General features: G+C 46.1%; 1 protein-coding gene across 1 annotated transcript in view; it reads right to left on the reverse strand.

The window, feature by feature from the left end:
- Window positions 1–1,924: 1,924 nt before the first annotated feature.
- The window catches only part of MAPR4 (membrane-associated progesterone binding protein 4), a 55,963-nt gene continuing 37,409 nt past the window's right edge, over window positions 1,925–20,478 (reverse strand). Inside the window, exons 4-8 of the mRNA XM_087369733.1 lie at window positions 15,881–15,918; window positions 4,044–4,087; window positions 3,867–3,913; window positions 2,628–2,802; window positions 1,925–2,474 (exon numbers count right to left, since the gene is read on the reverse strand). Of these exons, the coding sequence (XP_087225859.1) occupies window positions 2,304–2,474; window positions 2,628–2,802; window positions 3,867–3,913; window positions 4,044–4,087; window positions 15,881–15,918 (475 nt within the window). The 3' untranslated portion in view covers window positions 1,925–2,303. The remainder of the gene's footprint in view (window positions 2,475–2,627; window positions 2,803–3,866; window positions 3,914–4,043; window positions 4,088–15,880; window positions 15,919–20,478) is intronic.

The raw sequence follows: 20,478 nt of genomic DNA on the forward strand, positions 1-20,478 counted from the left end.
TACATTCCATTCAAAATGGCCAAAATGATATCATAACAAAGGTGGGAGAGTAATCTCCATCCCACAAACTCCACTAAGAAACTAGAAAACGGGCATAGACAAGGAGATCAAGAATAACGAAAACTCCTACAACCTACTATAGAAGAATCCCCAAATACCTGCATTTAAAGAGCCTACCAATCCTTTCCAATGTGTTGACAGGAGTGGTGAAATACCTCTAATGTCGCAATCGGGGCTGATTGAAAAAGAGGGGGAGAAGACTCTTCACACGCAAAGAGTGTTATCAGGCAAGGGAAGCAAGGGCGAAACAAAGAATAGCACACGAAGTAGAGGGATCTGCTACCCGCACCCTCAAAACCTGAAAAAAACACCCCAACATGCCATCTCAGCCATGTCCAAATGATCTGGAGGTGAAGAAGGTTGCCTACTCAAAGAGTGACGAGAACCAAGAGGGCCAAGAGCAACGTCCAAGTGTGAAGATGCAATAGGTCGACCAACATGAAAGGGCCATGACAAGAGGACCAAGGGCTCATCCAAATGGGAAAGAGAAACCAATAGGAACTAATGCTAAGAGGGTCAAGGAGGGGAGAAGGAGGGGAAGGGGCAATGCTGAGCATAAGGTCAGCGCCACCCCCACTCAAGAGCGATGGGAGAGACGATGGGACCAACACGACAAAGGAAACGAAATTAGACGAGAGCTAGGAGAGTAAGAACTCTATCCATGACATTTACAATATGATAGAAAATCCAAGGGGGGTGGTCTATAGTGCTACGACATCCCAAGTGTGTCAAATGAAAAAAAGAAAACAACCTTAGGTCCTCTCACGAATGAGATCAATCTCTCTTGCAATGTTGCGAAGGACCCAATAAATCTCTCCCATTGACTTCTAATGGTTAAAATAAGGTCCACCCAAATAGAACTCAGTATATTAGTTGAAGTGGATAGCTGGACGTTACCCCTTTAGATTTCAATTTCAAGTTCCATGTCAACTCTCAGATTTCCAACATTCAATCTTGGATTCTTCATCTCATTCCAAACGCCCATTCTTGAATCTTAAAACGCTAGTGGATCGAAATTCCAAGTGTGGCGCATCTTCCGATGCAATCTTCCACTCCAACACAGTTCACCTTCATAGTTTCCATTCTGATACAATTTCGTGTCTCCATGTGAATTCTTGCATAGTCTCGACATTCGGTAATCATTCAGCTTGCTCTCCCAACACAAACCTCGCGTATCGGCTTCCATCTTCAAGTCTGCCTCGAAATACATATGCAAACTTGTTTGCTTTAATCTCCAGACGCCTAGTTGACTCTCTCCTGTTTCCACATTAGCTTCAGTGTCGTAGAGCCTCATTGTTCTGAATAGACCACAGAGCCTGACATTTTAGGCAATCCAGCCTCTCTACTTCGACCAAATGTCATTTGTGCCTTGTTGCATTCCAGCTATCAACCTAGCCTTGAAGAGGTCAAATTTCCATGAACGTGTTGGAATCTTATACGATCAACTCTTTATTTGACAGATTACCTTTTACTTGGTAGTTTCGATGATGGCAAATATTAGTACTAAAATTTACCATGGTTAGTCAAATGTTTAATGTATATGTTCTGTTACCACTTTTTATTGGATTCCCAAAAAGCAAGTCCAATTTGATTCCAAATTTTTACGAAGATTTTACATGTGTTGCCTTTCAATAGATGCCACGATGGGGTCATTTGAGCATGCGGTTGAGCCTTTTAAGTTTTTTTAAATCCCCACAGTGTGAGAAGGTGAATTCTGTGATTGCTTTGTAAATACCCTCGCGTAAAACTTGATATAGGTACGTATGGAAACCTGGAAAAAATCTGGGAAACTACCAATTTTTCTGAAAGTTGCAAAGTAATCATGGGGCAAAAGGCCCCCTAATAACTGGTTCATATTTTCATGTATCTGTTGGCCCTAGCCAACTGTTTTCAACAGGTGGCCCACAAAATCTCAAGTCGTCATCTACTGCTCATGGCTACATGATTTTCACTAAGGAGAGCCTTCAAGATCAAAGCCTTCTGGCAATGTTCTCAGTGTTGATAAAAACAGGGATCCTACCCACCACAAGCATTGCAAGGAGTAAATTTTAGGAAATCGCTTAGAATCTGCTCGGTACAGGCCTGCTTCAAGAAATATCATGTAATTTTGGTATAAAATTGCTTACACAATTTGGCATACACACATAATAATTTACTTAAACTTTGCACATTGTGCAAGCCAACCCTATACTGTTTGGTTGAAGAAGTATAGACAAGGAATGTACAATTGTGATACTCTGTCATCATGATACTTTGCATGTCGAACGAAGAGGATCACACCCTTCATACACTTGAAGGCCAGACTTACCCAGCTCTTGGGTTGCAAAGCATGCACATCGCTTACTCTTCTTTCCAGTGAGTGGTAACTCTCCTACCTTTTCCACTAATCGTGGATAGCCAGAGTCACACCATACCTGAAATGATTATGCATGAGCTGATATCTTTCCTGCATTTAATAACATACATTCCAAAAGAAACAGGCTTCCTGTAAATTAATATTTGCATCGACATATTCCAACTTGGGCTTGCACATTCTCAAATAGAAATGTATGAAGGTATAACTTTACCTCCCCTCCATTTTGCTGGCTCCATCGTGAATTACAGACAGGATGCTGTTTTTCTTCTGCTTCCTGCTGCTTGAGGATCTTTTCCCCAAGCTTGGCCTTAGCTTCGGCCTTTCTCAGTTCCTTTGTTCCATTTCCATGGTTGTCATAGTATGTGCCTATTAGCTTGCCAGCATATCTAGAGAATTCATATGGACAATGAATCACAATGTGTATAAGGAAAGCAAACGTGCAAAAAAGAAAGAGCAGAAGATATCCTTAACACAAATCTTTCAGCTGGCAGATCGCAGAACATGAATTATACCTCCCACAATATGAAATGCTAGCAAAGAAGCAAGGTGGTCTGACTGGCCAAAGAGACAACTGGCTGGATGATCAAGTGAACAACAGATAATCACACACTACTTGACAAGAGTCCACTCACATTCCTGGCAAACATAAACCCCAAATTAAGACTTACACATGCTAAGCAACCCACTCCCACTGTAACTAGGAACAAGTATGACGAAGTCCCTGAAACCAAGCATGCAGCTCTGCAACAGCTTGCCTGACACTGTTTGAATGACTTTGCCAAAAAAATTAGTCCCTATGGATGTCAACAGAAGGCTTTCTCGAGGGCTTCTCTTCAGCTTTATCACTTCCTGCCATCAACAATTACAAATTGATACAATGTGTCCTCTCATGCTGCTACTGTCTTATCTATCAACTTTCCTGCAGCCTCTTCAGATACATTAGTGTCCTCTGAACCTGCTACTGTTTTATCTCTCAACATTCTTGCAGCCTCTTCGATTCTACCTGCCATGGTCTCAAGAGATTGATTTGGAACTACCTCTGGTCCTGCTGTGATGGCACAGCTAAGAAGAGAGCCAGTGTGCCAACAAACTATTGATTCTTGATTGGACAAATGCACAGAGAGAGAGAGAGAGAGAGAGAGAGAGAGAGAGAGAGAGAGAGCATGATGTCCTATCAGCCACTGAAAACCATATACAAGCACGAGTTACTTGCTGTAAGTCTAAACAACTGCTCTGCTTCAATGTATAATTCATGCCTTGAATATAAGTATACGTATAGACATAGTTTCTCTTGTTCTAGATCTTCCAGGATTTTTATTCACTGCTTGAAGCTCTCTCCACTACTTGCCCAACAGCAAAAGAGGCAGTTCATGTGGGCACGAGAGAGACAGACAGACACAGAGAGAGAGAGAGAGAGAGAGAGAGAGAGAGAGAGAGAGAGAGAGCTCACATATACGTCTTGTTATAAAAAGTTCTCCAATCTACGAGGCTCTTTATCTGCAGAAGAGCACAAGCAGGAGATTTTTTATGCACGGCAGAATTTTTTCTTTCAGAAAACAGACGACACAAAAAGGAGGACAGAAAGCTCTGCAAGCATAAAACCAGAAGATCTCAGAAGAAACTTCACCTCCAGTGTAGAAAGGCCAGTCACTGAATCTGTTAAGCCATCGCCTGAAGCAAACTTCACCTATGAGTATCAGAATTTACCTATGAAGGTACACATTTTTTGCATCTCAAAGTTGTCAAAATGTATCTATCCATGGAAGAACGCAATCATTTGCAAGCCATCCCTCCAAAGTCCGCACCAGTCAATCATACACTCCAGACTGGAAATGCTTCTCCAAAGTCCGCAGCACATCAATCATACACTTAAAGACTGGAAATGCCTTTCTTTTGGGTTTTTAAACAAAAATACAGCCCATCTTTCATTCACCAGATTACAAGTTCATTATTAATTAGGTCTATCTATGAAGGGAACACTAAATTTTTGTTTGGTTCCAAGTTGATGGGCATCCTCATCCACCTTTTCTTTATTTGTATTCAGGGCAAGGTATGCTTCAACCACTACATGTGCAATTATCACGTCCTCATATGAAAGAAAAAAACACAACACGTTTTAAAAGGAGGATTATAATGAACTTGTACAAGTAAGAGTGAAAACATTAAGTTCCATATACAGAGATGCACAAATCATAAGACTTGATGTACCAGAGAAATCCAACAAAAGCCTTAATGTTCCAGAGAAATCCAACAAAGGCAGATAACCAAGGTTTTGAATGCAACCACATTTCCACCAACAATAAGGCATAGCCATTGCAAAACATTAGATGATTGTATACTTTTGACAAAAACAGTTTATGTGCATACAGCGGTCATATTACTGTGAATATCTGTATGGGCATAAGCCTACATTGCCACATGTTGCTAAACAAATAATGTACTACTACATGTCTGATTCCTCTAGATATCCCTGACAGTATAGATTTCTTTGGGTAGACAAGCTATAAAGAACAAGAGGTATTTTTCCAAGCTCATCTAATATGGCATGCATCCTCCTCAATCTGAATTCCCCAATCCTAACAGCGTTTCAAAAAAGGAAGCATAGGATAAACTTGGCTAACTGAGCAACTCTGGCATCCGCAGTAGCCCCAACACCTAAAACGTGAGTGGCTTTGTTAGCTCTGCTATCATTACACTTGTGACTGATGCTCTAAAGCTCCTCGGAAGCAGCTTGAATACCAGCATGGTCATTTGATTCCCAAGGCATGCTTATTACATGATATGAGTCTTCAGATACAGGAATCTATAGAATGTTTATGAATAGGACAATGAAAGAAATGGGGCATGACCTAAAGCATATAGGCATTGGGAGGCGTGGGTATCATTGATCCGGAGATGCAGAGCAGAGCCCTTTTGGGCAAGTTGCTTGTGCGCGGCCTCACCCCTCGTGCAAAGCCTTGGAAGCTCCTCTTACAACCAGGGCTTCTCAGGAACACCCCATGCACTAGGGGGAGTGGCAGCACTCACACACATGGATCTTCTCAGAGGCCTCCCTTACGGGGAAGGGTTCCCCCATGATGAGAAGCCTCCATAGGGTCTGGCAAAGATTAGCACGGAGCCTAAGATCAGGGATCAAGATGGACGTATGCTCGGTCTGCGGACTCACATTGGATGGGCACAGTGGGACAATGCCCCGGCCTGCTCCTTTGGCAGATGGAGAAGATCAAGCAGAGGCGAGGCTTGGAGCCATAGCGCATATGTGAGGGGTAGGGCAGCGGGATGAGGGAGATTGACCTAGCCATCACTAAGTCTTGGTGGGAGGGACTCTGCATGTGGATGGACAGCATATGGTTGGGCTAGTTTTCTCGGACTGGGGTCCCTTAGGATGATGATTCAGAGGCCCCCCTTACGGGGAAGGGTTCCCCCATGATGAGGAGCCTCCATAGGGTCTGGCAAAGATTAGCATGGAGCCTAAGATCAAGGATCAAGATGGACGTATGCTCAGTCTGCGGACTCACATTGGATGCGCACAGTGGGACAATGCCCCGGCCTGGCTGCTCCTTTGGCAGATGGAGAAGATCAAGCAGAGGCGAGGCTTGGAGCCATAGCGCATATGCGAGGGGCAGGGCAGCGGGATGAGGGAGATTGACCTAGCCATCACTAAGTCCTGGTGGGAGGGACTCTGCATGTGGATAGACAGCATATGGTTGGGCCAGTTTTCTCGGACTGGGGTCCCCTTAGAATGATGATTCAGTGAGGCAGCAAGCAGCCTAGTTTCTTCTGGGTAGGGCCTAGAGGCCTACTTCAGGCACTCACTGAAAGAGACCCAAAGATGGATAGGAGTCTGGATGGGATTCATTGGCAGATGATCAGAGTTGTGGGACAATTGGGGAAGGAGTGGTGCATTGATCCTCCCAGCATCCCAGAGCAGGACGCCCCAGATGGCGCCTCTAGTTGTGGGAAGGTAGGCCCCTGAGGGAGGTACAGTGGGATCCGAGAGAGTGGTTTTGGCCTTCCAGGATTGGCCTCACCGAGCAGGTGGACGATGTGCCCTTCTTTTCCTATACCACTCAGATTGGTAAGAGGCTTTAAATGGACTCTTCGACATGGACCCCTTCGAGGGAGAGGCATTGGATGGCCCAAAGGGTGCGCCAGGAGGTCCGTTCCAGGTTTTGGACGCGCCTTGGTCCAGTTTGCGGCCAAGGAAGATCTCCTACTTCTGGCTGGCCGCCCACGGAGCCTTGCCCATAGGCTCGTGGTTGGAGCAGATGCAGGTGGAGAGGCAATGTCGCTGCTGCTCTGGTGGAGTTATGGAGACGATCTCTCACTGCGTTTGGAGCTGTCGTAGCGCAGTGAGGATCTGGATGGGAACCCTCAGGATTACGACCCACATGCAGAGTCTTCAAAGGGACTACACCTGGGTGGATGGTGGCCTAGTTGACTGAGGGAGGTCACGCGTTTCAGATTGATGAGGTCTCTCCAGCTTACTGGATACAAGGTCAAAGCATTCAGAGGATAGAGCCCATGAGGCGGTCCCTCCAAATAGCCCGGATCCTCATTCTATTCGCAGGTTTATTGCCTTTACTTTTGACCCCAGAAGGCCCAGGGGCATCCTTATTTTGCACTAGAGGAGGCATGGTATCCGAGGGCCTTTTATGCAGAACCAAAGGACATTACGAAGCCATATGTCCAAAAAATTTGCACTCAAAGCATGCCCCTACAAAAAGACCCCATTTCAAACTATATAAAGGCACTTCCCCATAGCCACAATATTAACTGTAACAGAATAAGAATCTGGAGTGGGCATATCCATATCCCACAGAATGCAGAATCTGTTAGAATTTCCATTCGATCTTGGTGGGCATACCACCTTTCCTAATCATGCTTGGGGTGATGAACCTGTCCCAAAGCTTCCGGTTTTTGTCCCAGGTCAGGTTTTGTATGCACCTGTCATAATCTTGGCTCAAAGAGCAGTAATAATATTATTTCCAAGACATATGCCTGATGCAGGAGATGTGGCACTATGATTGAAATCCCTACTTAAGGGATGTTTTGTTGAGGGCTGTTATAAGGCAGATACAGGATTCTCTGAGGCCATTTTCATGGATGCCCAATATATCCTCTCTTTTTGGGAATCAGTTGGTGCATGTCTATCCATGGATGTCTACCAAGGACTCTTAGTTGTCACAGATGCCCTGTATGGGTTGAGGTGGTAGACTTGCCTTTATTATTACAAGCATGCACTGCTTTACCTAGCTGAAGAAAGTGGTTTGTCCCCCACATGGGGAAATGTGAATCTCTTTTGTGTGTTGTGGGACACTGATAGACCCACTTCTCCACATGCCCGGGAGTCATTCTAGACACAAATGGGAGGTAGAGTCAATAGACACTTCTTCTTTACTCTTGACCCCAGACATAGTAGAAAGAGTGTTTCACAGCTCATGGACTCCGACGGGATTTTGCAGATAGGTCCAGATGCCGTCTTGCACATAGCATCAGATTTTTATGCCTCCCTTCTCACAGAAAATTCTGATACTAAGACTAGAGATGATTCTAGACATTATTTGGTAGACTATTCCCGTGTTGGTGAAACCGGATATGCGAGTCTCAATGGATGCACCCTTCAACAACACAGAGTTCAGGACTGCCCTTTTAGCCCTTCACAAGGGCAAGTACCCAGGTTCAAATGGACTTTCCCCCTCTTTCTTTATCGCTTTTTGAGATATGATTGGGAATCACATTACCTCAGCCTTGCAAGGCGTTTGGGACTCGGGTGAGATTCCTAGCTCACTTACGCTCGCTCACGGAGAGTCTCGTTCATTTCATCCCAAACTGAGGTTGCAGAAATTTAGTGTCCCAATGGAGGCCTATTACACTCCTGGGCACATGTTACAAGATTCTAGCCAAAGCAATAAGTCTGCGACTGCAGCCGTTACTTCCCAATTCATGGCACGCACACTGGCAGAAGCATCTTTGATAATATCTTCTCATTCTGGGAGGCTTTAAACTAGGCCATGCACAGTGGTCACAGGTTGGCTATTCTACTCCTGGACTTTGAGAAAGCCTATGACAGAGTAGATTGGGGCTTTCTGTAGGGCACCCATCTTCGTTTTGGCTTTTCGGATGCATGGATCAGAGGGGTTTCCTCCTTATACAGATATGCCCACAGCAAGGTGCTTATTGGTGGTGTGAGGGGAGAGAGCTTTGAGATCTCCAGATCAATCCGCCAAGGATGTCCCCTTGCTTCCTTTCTTTTTTATTTGTGGTTGAAGCTATGAGTATCTATATTAAATCTCAAGCTAATATTTTTGGACTAAGGCTACCTTTGAGACGGGAAGTTGAGCTTCTGGATAGTCGGTTGGCAAATGACACTGCTGTTTTTTTGGATGCCATGCCACAGACGCTCACTTCTTTCAGGACAACATTGGATTTTTTCTGCACTACTGCAAGGGTGCAAATTAATTTGCATAAATCCAATGGCTTTTGGATCAGTGCGAGGACATTCTGGTTTGGGGAAGTGATATTGGGTTTACTTGGACTGAGAGGGGTGTTTCTGTCACGTACTTGGGGAGCCAAGTTGGCTTGGGCATTTCTCCGACACAACAATTTGCTCCAGTGTTAGAGAGTATAGGAAGAAAGGTCCTATTTTGGGGCTCTGCAAAGCTTGACCTTGCCTCCAGAGTAGTCATGATCAACCAGGTCCTATTGGCCACGCCATGGTTTGTATGCTCTTGCTGGTGCCACTGAAGGGATTGCATCATGCAGCTTAAGAGGCCAATAAGAAATTTCATATGGAGTGGACTTGATGGCACAGAGGATGTTACAGCTAGAGTTGCTTAGGAGACTCTCATTCTCCCCACTTCAGAAGGGGATCTCAACATAATCGATCTAGATTTGCAGTGTAGGGCCTTGCTCTGCAAGATGGTTGTGCCTAGACGAAAACTTTAGGACTTTTTTATTCACAGCATACACTCATGCACACTGTCTTCGGGAGGAGACTGAATGGATAGTACCACGTAGATTTTTACTTCAGCCCGTCTCAGATCTCCCTCCTCGCCTCTCATGGTAGCTATCCTGAAAGCATGGGCCAGCTTTAGGAATACTCTTCAGAGGGTGCCCCTTCCTCTCCTAAAGAGATTGATAGGCAGCCACTCATGTGGAATGACAGCATTTTGGAGCCACTAGGTGCCCCCCATTACATGCAGTGGTCCAGTTAGGAGAGGGGACCTGCCTCCACTGTGGGTGCCTAGAAAGCTTTCAAAAACCTTCCAAAGGATAGGAAAGCTCAGATGATTAGTCATCTCAGAGGGAGTGAAGGCAGCATTCAGCAAATTGATGCAACCTTACCAATGGATTGGATGGAGACAGGTGACATGCCTATCACTTGCTCCACTTGGATGGCCGCATTCTCTAGCTAGGGCACTCAACTTCAAGTTATTGCAGTTCAAAATGCACAGGAGGATGCCTTAGTTTTTTATGTGCTTTCGGGAGGCAGGCTGTCCACATCTTGCTAGAGAGAGCATTTCAGCCAATCAAGATTGTAGGCTACATGGAGATTGGTTCATACTTCAGTGGTACCTGGATCCTTACCCTCTTCTAATTTCCCTAGGATCTTGGAGATTACGGCTTTATGGAGGTGTACCAATAAAATTCCTACAATGGGAGCCAGGAAAGTGGGAGTGGATTGATGAAGGGCACCGAGAGAGGAGCCTCCCCTTCTTTCGTTACGCAGTTCGTAATGCCAGGAGATTTCAGCTCAGTTGTAGAGATTTGGAGGACCTCCAAACAAATCTCTTTATTGGAATGCCTTTCATATTTCTGCTGATTTGCAGAACGTTTTTGCAAGAGACTCTGGAAATCCCACAGGAAAAGAAAGATCATTCTCTTTTTCTAGCTTTCTATTCATGGTGGGATTGCAGTGAACTTGGGGAGATTCACGTTCGGGGCTGATCCTATTTGCCCCCATTGCCATGCTGCTGTGGAGACTATTCATCATCGTTTATGGGATTGCAAATAGGAACGAGTTATATGGAAGGGGGTTGCCCTTCCCCCTTCTTCATGACTTGGGATCCAATTGCTTGGCTTTCCCTTTCGGGCCTCAGGTCTTCTTTGAGAGGCATGACTCATCATGGGCTATAGCTGTCAGACGACACTTGATTGAGGCATGTTCTCTGGAAGATGTTTCTACCTCACCCTTCAAGGTTGTGCATACCTCAATGGACTCTTATTGGGAGATACAGGCGAGTATATCGGCGTGGCACATATAGAGATCCAGGTGCACAGAGGCCTTGGATGGATCCCAGGTTCACCCCTCTCAAACCATGGCTAGTAGATGGAGAGGCACTATGCACACACCGATGGCCATTTGAACAAGCATGCAAGGATCTTCTCGAGAAGCTTCCACTACGAGGGCTGCTTTCCTCAGGGAATGGAGGGACTCTCCTTTATTCTTTGAGTCTTCCACTAGGTTAAGATGGCATTTTCAGACTCAACCTTGGTTATTTTGTACCTCTTTTTGAGGATTTTTTTCATGCACAACAGCTTGCTCCGCTCATACTTAACGGAAGTCTATCTTTTCCCCCAAAAAAAAAAATCATGCGACTCACAAAAAGACTATAGTGCATTTAAGTGCCTCTGGAGGACCGCTACTGAGGACGATAGGAGTACCACATCAACTGCACATAGTAAGATCTAAATCAAAGTGCCAGCAAGAGAGCAACCAGCCCCTCCTAGTGTCTGCATAACTATCTCAAGCTCATCGATGTAGAGGCTGAACAAGGTTGGTGATAGAGGACACCCTTGTTTGACCCCAATAGTACACAAAATCTCGTATGTCCATCCAGACCTTGTCCGAGCTCTGTCTGAGACTCTCTCATAAAGTGCCATGACAGCCCAAATAATCTCATGGTCATAACCCAAATCCTGCAAGCGCTTGATGAGCCGGGCTCTCCAAGCTGTATCAAAGGCTTTGTGAAAATCCACAAAGCAACAATAAACCCTATGTTTCCGTGCCCTCATCTCCTCAATAACACATCAAGTGTAAGAATGTGATCCATGGTCCCATGATCATGTCGGACTCCGGCCGTCCATATGCTCTAAGCCCCACATCTCTACAAATCGACTGACCTCAGAATCAAGCACTGATGCATAAATCTTAGACATGACATGCCCGATCATAATGGTCATGTAGTCCCCCTGGCTCATAGAATCCCTTGCCTTGAGGATGGGTGAGATAGTAGTAATAGTAAAGATGCGTGGGAAGCCAAGGCAAACAGCTTCATTAAAGAGCTTTGCTAGGATCGGTTAATCCCATACGCAATAAATTCACTGCATAGACCCTCATGATCTTTCACTTGGCCATTATGAAGCTCCATCACAGCATCCTTAACACCCCCCTTAGTGAAGAGTGTACAAGAAGTGGGACAAGGTGTATGTGAGAGGTCAGGAGCTGGTAGATTTGGGATGTCGTATAGTGTGCGTGCATAATCATACCAGCCCTTAGTATCAGTAAGAGGTGAAGCTTAGTGTAGGTGAGAGGTGAAGGGGACCACCACTCTAGAATTCTCCGCCAAAAGTCCTTGGAGGTTTTACTAAACAAGGTGTTCAGTTGCTCCTCCTTGTTTCAACGGATAAAAAAATGTTTCTTCCTACATACCAATCGACAATACTCACGTATCGGTTCAGGTTCGTTCGGAAGGTTGTGTTTCGTTTCAAATTTGAGCTGGCAGCGTAGAGCCTTACACTCATCATCAAACCAATTGTTGCAGGAGACGGTCCCAAGTGGCAGCGGTGAGCGAGTGGAGCCAGTAGTGTAAGGGAAGGCGTGAAGGGCAGCCTTGTGAAGGGAGCGGGTGATCAAAGCAGCACGATCCTCTAGTAAGGGTAGGAAATGAATATATGTGAGAAGTGTATAAAGGCGTGCTGAGTACCTAGGCGAGAGACTATGATCGAAATGTATGTCATGATAAGTGTTGTGAGTGATCGGTGGAGTGAAAGATATTGCAAGGCGAGGCGTGGAGATACGGAAGAAGAGGTATGTGTGGTCGGCCCTAGGGGGAAGTGGTGTGACATAAAGTCAGTGATACAAGAGGCAAAGGCAAGGGATCCCATGATGTAATCGATGACGCTAGTCCATGTGGGAAGCAAGTAAAGCCACCCAACGAAGGCCATCTGTCAAGACCATTATAAATAATGAGATCATGCAACCTTCCTAAATCTAACAATGCCTGCCCATAAGATGTGATTGAGGCCCACCTATCAGCTGAGACTCACAGCATACATGCGTCCTCTAGATCAATGTCGAGTAGCATAATAGAATCATCTCTGAAGTTAAGGAGTGCTACCTAACGTGCCCCTGTCCTCGCGTTGAAGTTCTCAACCAGGAGAACTTCCCCACGGCTCGAGAAATCGATGATGTCCTGATAGAGAGGTGCGTATGGTGATTGATGACCCACACGGCCTAACTAGACCTAGGCGCCTTAAGACACGATTTGACCAAAAAAGAGCAAAGATTTCATGGATTCCTCCAGCAAATGATTGGTCGAGGTAGATGTTGTAGCTCAGGACGTTGTTGGCAAAGCTAGTGAAGTTTAGAGTTTAGGGCAATCCCCAAGTTTAAAGCTTTCGTGTATTTTGAGAGAACAAGGGGCGTCCTTTTATCCGCCGAGACTTGCCTTTTGGAAGATCCTTCAAGTAGAGCCGATCTCATGATTTTGCCACGATATTTGAGGCATTGGAATCTTATACAGGTCGTGACATAGTCTTTTATACCAAAGACACATCAGAGGCCAGAGCATTCTCTACCAATAGTTAGTGGTCCGCTCCGGTTGAAACACTTATTGATGTCCTCGAGTTTTAATTGTACCTGTGTTTATCTTTGTCTTTGTCAATGTCTTTTTCTCTCCCCTTTCCCCATTGCAACTACTGACCCCTAGTTGTTTGCTCTCGGATGAGGAGGGGTACCTAAGTGGGCCAAACCAAATGAGGGAGCCCCCCTAGCAGCCTGAGAGTAGATGGCTCGAGAGAGGAGCTGTGAGGGGGGCTGAGGTGGGCTGAGAGGCAAAGGGCTAGCAAGGCTAGGCAGGTTGAGGAGGGTTGGCGAGGCTAGACGGGGGTAGGATGAGGGGGTTGCAAGAGGGGTTGGAGGGTGGCAAGGGAGGCAACGCACTAGCGGGAGGGCCTGCAAGGGGGGGGGTTTGCAGAGCCTGGCGGCAGACGGAGGGCTGCTGCGGATAGCAGAGGAGCTACAGTGGCGGAGGGTGATGCATCGGCCAAAGGAGCTACATTAGGAGGAAGGAGGTAGCAGGCAGGGGAGCTGCAACGGGAGGGAGGAAGCAGCACGGGAGGGAGTAAGCAGTGGGCAAGGAGCGGGCACGTAGTGGGGGGGGGAAGAGAGAGAGAGAGAGAGAGAGAGAGAGAGAGAGAGAGAGAGGTCCACAATCGTGACATTGGAGCATATTCGACTTTGTATGATCTGATGATGATGATGAGAGTGATGATGTAGAGGACTATTATTCTGATATGACTATGTAGCATTTAGCTTTTTGCTTTTTGCATGGGTGTTGATGCTCAGTTAGTAGCTCCACCCTTTAAGCTTGCTTGTATCAGATTTCTCACAATCTCATAGACCCATCGGTCTTCCAAAGAATTAAATAAGTGCTCTCTCTCTCTCTCTCTCTCTCTCTCTCTCTCTCTCTATTCATGAGGAGCAGGACGAGGCGCAGGACCATGAGCACAGAGATAGCCCATCTTGCCAGAGAGCACCGATGGTTCCACCCCGAGGATGTACATATGACATGATCCGGCAGCACCGCAGGATGATCTTACACAGAGGCCGTACCCGTCGCTTTATTTCTAGACGACAGAGGATGATGGCAGATTTTCGGAGGAGATTGCTCCATGGAGACTTGGCACCGCCAGCAGCCCATTTGACACTTGCCCAGATCTTCACACTCATGGCAGGAGGCATGGTCGATGGCCATGACTTCCATCATTTCTTTGGATCACAGACCCCTTAGGGAAGACGATGTTCCTCATATTTCATATTTTACATTTTGTATCTAGGCAATTTTGGTACTCTATTTCATTTCATTTTGTATCTAGGATTTTTGTAGCCATTTTTGGCATCTTAGCGGTATTACGATGAGGCCACCTAGTTGGCGCATCGTTGATGATGTATTTTCCTTTCGGATGATTTTGTGTCCCATAGTCTATGTATGGCCTTCCGTGGGACCTTTAATAAAATTTCTTTCTTTCTTTCTTCTCTCTCTCTCTCTCTCTCTCTCTCTCTCTCTCTCTCTCTCTCTCTCCAGGTTAATGCCATCTTTCAGACAGTGACATTCCTCCATAGAGTTTGGACCCTACCCCAAGGGAGACTACCGAGGTTAGCACTTGAGTCCCCTCCTACTAGCAGAGAGTGGTTTTGATATGGCATGGTACGCACGGATATCCCCATGGTTTGGTAGTCACAGCATTCAAATGGACAGACTTCCCCCCTTTCAGTACAACCTCGACGCACAACCCGAGATGATCCCATGAGATGAGATCCACCGTATCATACGGTTGGACCTCCTCCAGCTCCATACATCTAGGGCTTGGGGGGAAAGGATCTCTCCACCAAGCTCTAGTTCTACCATGATCATTTCTTGAGGGTCTCAGAGCACAGTCTTGTCATCAAACCTCAGTATCTTGAGGATAGGAGAGTATCACATGCAGTTGGTCAGGTACGAGTCTCATCACATCAGCTACGGATTGAGACAGGGAGAGCTCCAGGCATTAGAGAGCAGAGGACTTGCAAACTATGCCAGATGGGGGAGATCGAGACGGCGGAGCATTTCCTATGTGTCTATCCGATCTACTATGAGATCCGAGGACGTTATCACTGCCTCTTTCAGGAGGGGCATGGCTTTGGTCCACTCACGCGGTTGAAACATTTTCACGATCAGTGACGTGTTGGGCTCTACCTGCTTGAGATGTGCCAACAGAGAGACACACTGATGCGACAGGCCAGAGAGCAAAATGGACTGATGCCACAGGTCACCATCGACAAATCGCAGAATTTTGTCACAGACTTCTATGCATCAGAGTCAGCTGCCAGTGTAGCTGAGGGAGAGGAGCTTGATGAGATGAGAGCATCATGGATCAGTAGCAGGACTCAAAAGACAATCCATGAAACGTCAGGGCCAGCAGTTACAAGACCAGCCCCCAACAAAAAACCAGGTTGTGATAAGATAAACAATGAAGACGTTATCTTTCTCAAAGATAAACCTAAGAGTTCCAAAAAAAAAAAAAAAAACCAGGTTGTGAGAAGATAAACAATGTAGACATTATCTTTCTCAAAGATATACCTAAGAGTTCAAAAAACTAAGAATGTACAACAAAAGGGAGAGGCAAAGAAGCATCTCACTATCCTCACCTAGATCCATAAACAACCAATGAGGAGGCCATGAAGGTCCTAAAGATTACCTGTAAAATTCCCAGAAACGAAGGCACGAGTTGCATCCCTGCAAAACAAGCAACCAACCAGAGGTAAGAATATGCATGAGATCTCTTATATGACCATCCATCTAAAACTCCACCCAAAAAAGAAAATGCCAAGAGTAATGATATTTAAGTGTGTGTGGAAAAGCCAAACTCCCTCGTGCATAATATGGATAATTCCGTCTGAGAACCCAGCCAAACACATCAAGGACCAACTATGTATACAAGACACCTTTGACTTAAAAAGGAAAACTTGCTGCAGTAGAGGAAACTTTTGAGGGCCAAGGTAATAATATACAAACAAAAGTTCCTAGTCATAAATGCAATACCTGCTGTTGTATGTGCACTACAAGTCTCGGTGGCAGGCATTTTATACAAGCTTGTCAGAGAATACAAGATCACACATCCCCTGCCATGCAAGGCCCCCAAGATCAGACAACTTAAAAAGCCCCAGTCCATCCCCCTTCTTCTCTACCTATGTTGTATATCAACCTCTGTTACAACACCTTCACAAGCGCAGGCACCAGACTCAAATACTGCGTGTTAGGTCTCTCCACCCAGCCACAGAAGTTCTTCCTAACCCCCACAAGGGTAGCGATATTGTCTTGTAGCTGTGAGAATTACTGTTGCAGAAGTTGTTGAGTGTGTTGGGAAGGATCAAGAGAAGTATTGGCTCCACCCATATCACCTATGGGCGAAGAAGCCGGACATGTTGTAGGTGCTAGTGGTGAAGACATAACTAAAGGTTTCGAAGCAAAGGCGCGTAAACATTGTGCTCTAATGTGTACCATCATGCAATGACAATCTGGTCTGCTCTCTCAAATTTATCATCTTGGAGTTTGTTGTCCACCCTTCGCATGAGATATACCTAGTTCTGATATGACAAGAGAAATCACTAACTTGCACTTATTAGACATTAGAACATTATTACAATGATGTACTAATTTAATGGTGCAATATGTGTTTGTATTTATGATGGATGGACACCGACCAATATTGCTATGGCTGTGAATCATCTGAGTAGATAGGGCCTGTCAAGCTGAAGCCACTGCTTCAGACGGCATCAAATTTGGACATGTAACACTTATTTCAGTAATAAAGATGCATACCCATGTGTCTAGGTCCTAGGAGCAATAGGAAGGATTAGAGTGCATTGAATGGTAGATGCATGGGTCATAGGCTAGGGATAGGTCTAAATGGGAAGATGGAACTTGAGTGATCTCAAGGGACATTAATGAAGGGGTATCCCTCTTCATTGGGACTCTCACGTAGCATTCTCTACCACCTTGCATTCATCCACCATCTCTCTCCCACCTTGCATATAGGTCAAAATCAGAAACAAGTACTCTCACAAGGGCGCTCTTCCCCCACTGGAGGGCCAATCGGCATTCAAATTCTGCATGCACTGCACACATTTGCATTCTTGAAAAGTCTAGTTCTTCACATTTGGTATCAGAGCGACACGATCCAGCACAAGGACAAGAAGAGAAAAAGCAAAAAAGGCCAATGAGAAGTGAGGAGAAGAGGTGCAAAGGCAGGCGGACTATGTACGGCTGTGACGGCGCAGGAAAGAGGTGTACCGGCGGCGAGAACGCCGTACACGTAGAAGGGAGCCGCACGTGCGGTAGCAAGGTACCAGATGCATCAATAACTTTTAAAAGCCACACGCAGCAAATCAGGAAAGTCATGTAGTCTACTGCACAAAGAATCTGAGATCCGAATCTCTAAAAAAGAGCCTTCGATTCAAGTGTTTCAACCCTAAATTCGAAGTCGTTCTCCAGCTTGAATTTGAAGGGTCTGAGGCAAGGGCTTTCTTTGGAAATTCTGCTCTTTGGATGGGGAACAAGGCATCCTAACGAGGTGACCCCCGATCTGAATGAACCCTTAAAAACCTTAAACAATGAAGAAAAGGGACCCCCCCTTCTCCCCAACAGAAAGTTGGATTGGAATGAGGTTTTAAGGGGGTGATCCACCCACACCCCCTATAACGGTGTCTAGAGCTCCGATCCACTGAAAATAACCAACGCATATTGAGTGTACCAGTTTACAGCATAAGAGCAAGGAAGAAGAGCTCATTTCAGGCTGTTTTTCAAAACAAACGAAGCGAGAGTCGGATAAGTACCACCAACCTTAGCTGTAGAAAATGTCCAAAAAAGTCACTCATTTCAGGCTGTTTTTCAAAACAAACGAAGCGAGAGTCGGATAAGTACCACCAACCTTAGTTGTAGAAAATGTCCAAAAAAGTCACGAAACCCCATTTCCTAACATTTCCAAAATTGGGGCATTTCCGAAACTTGGAAACGCCTAATCTACAAGTGCACTAGAAGAAAAGCCAACAAGGGCAGGTATTGACAAGAGATGATGGCAGGCTCTTGCATTATCATGGTGGGTGCATAGCGAAGGCTTCAGAAGTAACAAGAGAATCGGCGTAGACAATCTACATGGGTGACGACTAATTCGTCAATGCACTATACGAATCGCATCTTCAAAGATCATCTACTCCATTCCCTCCAAGAATCCAATTGCTTGACCATTGATTGGTCAATGCTCTCCAATAATTGCATTTCTAATAGATAGCCATCTCAATCCACCAACAATGGAATGGTGTGTGCTTTCTACAATTGCTTGGTGACCCTGCATGCATGCACGCTCACCTTGCTCTCACGTCTAGCTTATACGGTGCATGTTTTGTTTCATTGTTGGCTTCAGTATGTGAGCAGAAATATACTTTATTCAGCCTATCCCTGCCATTTCATATTAATTCAAATGACGTTTCAAAACTAGCATGTTTCTTGCATGGAAACATTTTGTGCAACTTTGCCACCAACTCTATAAAACTTGGCTTTTGCTGTAAAATAAAGCTCTATTCTGAAATTACAGCAAGTCATTTCCTCAGCAAAAGGAAAGAATGGAAGGGGAAGGGACATTAAATAATGAACTTGTCCTTTTCCCTCCACTACTAGAAGGAGATAGGAATAGGAATGACGAGCATAGATTAGATGAGACTTATACACAATACCCCACGAATAGAATTACCATCCTCTTTCCTACAAGAACCTCTTGATAGAGAGTTCTTCTTCGGAAATGAGAGGAGAAATGAGTCCACAAAAGAGAAGCGTTATGAGTTTACACCCTTAGCTCAACTCACACATGGATTATAATCCAAATGAGAGGAGAGGAGACATAGAAACATGATTGAGCAGTCCATAATGACAAAATTAGGGACTAAGAGAGTGCTGAATTATGAAGATAAAGATTTAAAAGTATATGCTCTCACATATACATCTCCTATGAAATACTTTCCTCATTTTTGTCCCTTGCTCAGTACCAACTATAGGTGCTTTACCAACAACAAGCATTGACTATGTTTGGGATAATTCTAGTGTAAGGCCTCCAATTGATTACGCTTGGGATATGTTATAACAATACTGCTAAGATCTCTAGTTGTCATGGTGACATATCGCCTGAAATTCAGTAGTGTACCCATTTAAACCGGTTCTCAAGATTTCATCTCATCTTAGATTAAAGCTTGATGACAAGACTGCTGCTGCTCCTGCTGCCCTCCTTCCTGCTCCCCTCCTTGCTGCCCGCTCCCTCCCCTCCTTGCTTCTCCTCCCTCCCCTCCCCTCTACCTTCTGCTCCCCCCGCCCGACTCCCCTCCCTCGCTGCTGCAGCCCCCCCTGCGCACTGCCTCCTCCCCCCCCGCGTGCAGCCTCTTCCCTCCCCTCCCTCCTACCTGTTGCTCCCTCCGCCTCCTCCCCCGACTCCCCTCCCTCGCTGCAGCCGCCCCCCCGCACTGCCTCCTTCCCCCCGCGCGCAGCCTCTCCGCTACCCTCCCTCCTACCTGCTGCTCCCCCCGCCTCCTCCCTCCCGTCCTTGCTTCTCCTCCCTCCCCTCCCCCCTACCCCCCCGCCTCCCCCCTGCCTCCCCTCCCTCGCTGCTGCAGCCCCCCCCCGCGCTGCTGCAGCCTCCCCTTGCGCGCTGCCTCCTCCCTCCCCTCCCTCCTACCTGTTGCCCCCCCCACCCTCCCCCCCCCCCACCACCTTCTCTCCTCCACTCCTCTCCTCTTTCCCCCCTCCTCTCCTCTCCCTCCTCCTTGCTGCCCCCCCTATCCCCTTGCTGATTCCTCCTCTGCTCATCCTCTCTCTCCCTCCTTCCTTTCACCCTCTCCCCTCATCTAAGGTACCCTATTCTCCATTAGGGGTCTCCTGGGCTTCAGGAAAGCGGACGGAGTTCTTCCTTGCATTTGAATCAGCCTTTTCCACCTCGATTGACGAATGGGTTCCCACTCAGTCAATCCGTTACCGCCCACACCGGCCGCGAGAACCATCACTTTCTCAAAAGACGAGCTATAGCAGTTGCAAAAGGATTTGGAGCATGAGTAATCCACGACTCTCTTCGCACGCATTCATGGCTCCCACCCCTCCAGGTCACAAGCTAGAGATTGGATGCTTGCCGCACTTCCCCAGGAGCTCGCCCCCCACCTTAAGGATGTTCGTTTGTTGGGACGAGGTTTCTTTCAGGTGTGCCTAGATTCCCCGGACGTCACGAGAGAGAGGTTCCCTGGTCTCCCCTCAGTTTAT

Source organism: Dipteris shenzhenensis, chromosome 31, assembly GCF_047967505.1.
Source record: "Dipteris shenzhenensis isolate YYH24624 ecotype China chromosome 31, Dip_SZ_1.0, whole genome shotgun sequence".
Classification (NCBI taxonomy): Eukaryota; Viridiplantae; Streptophyta; class Polypodiopsida; order Gleicheniales; family Dipteridaceae; genus Dipteris; species Dipteris shenzhenensis.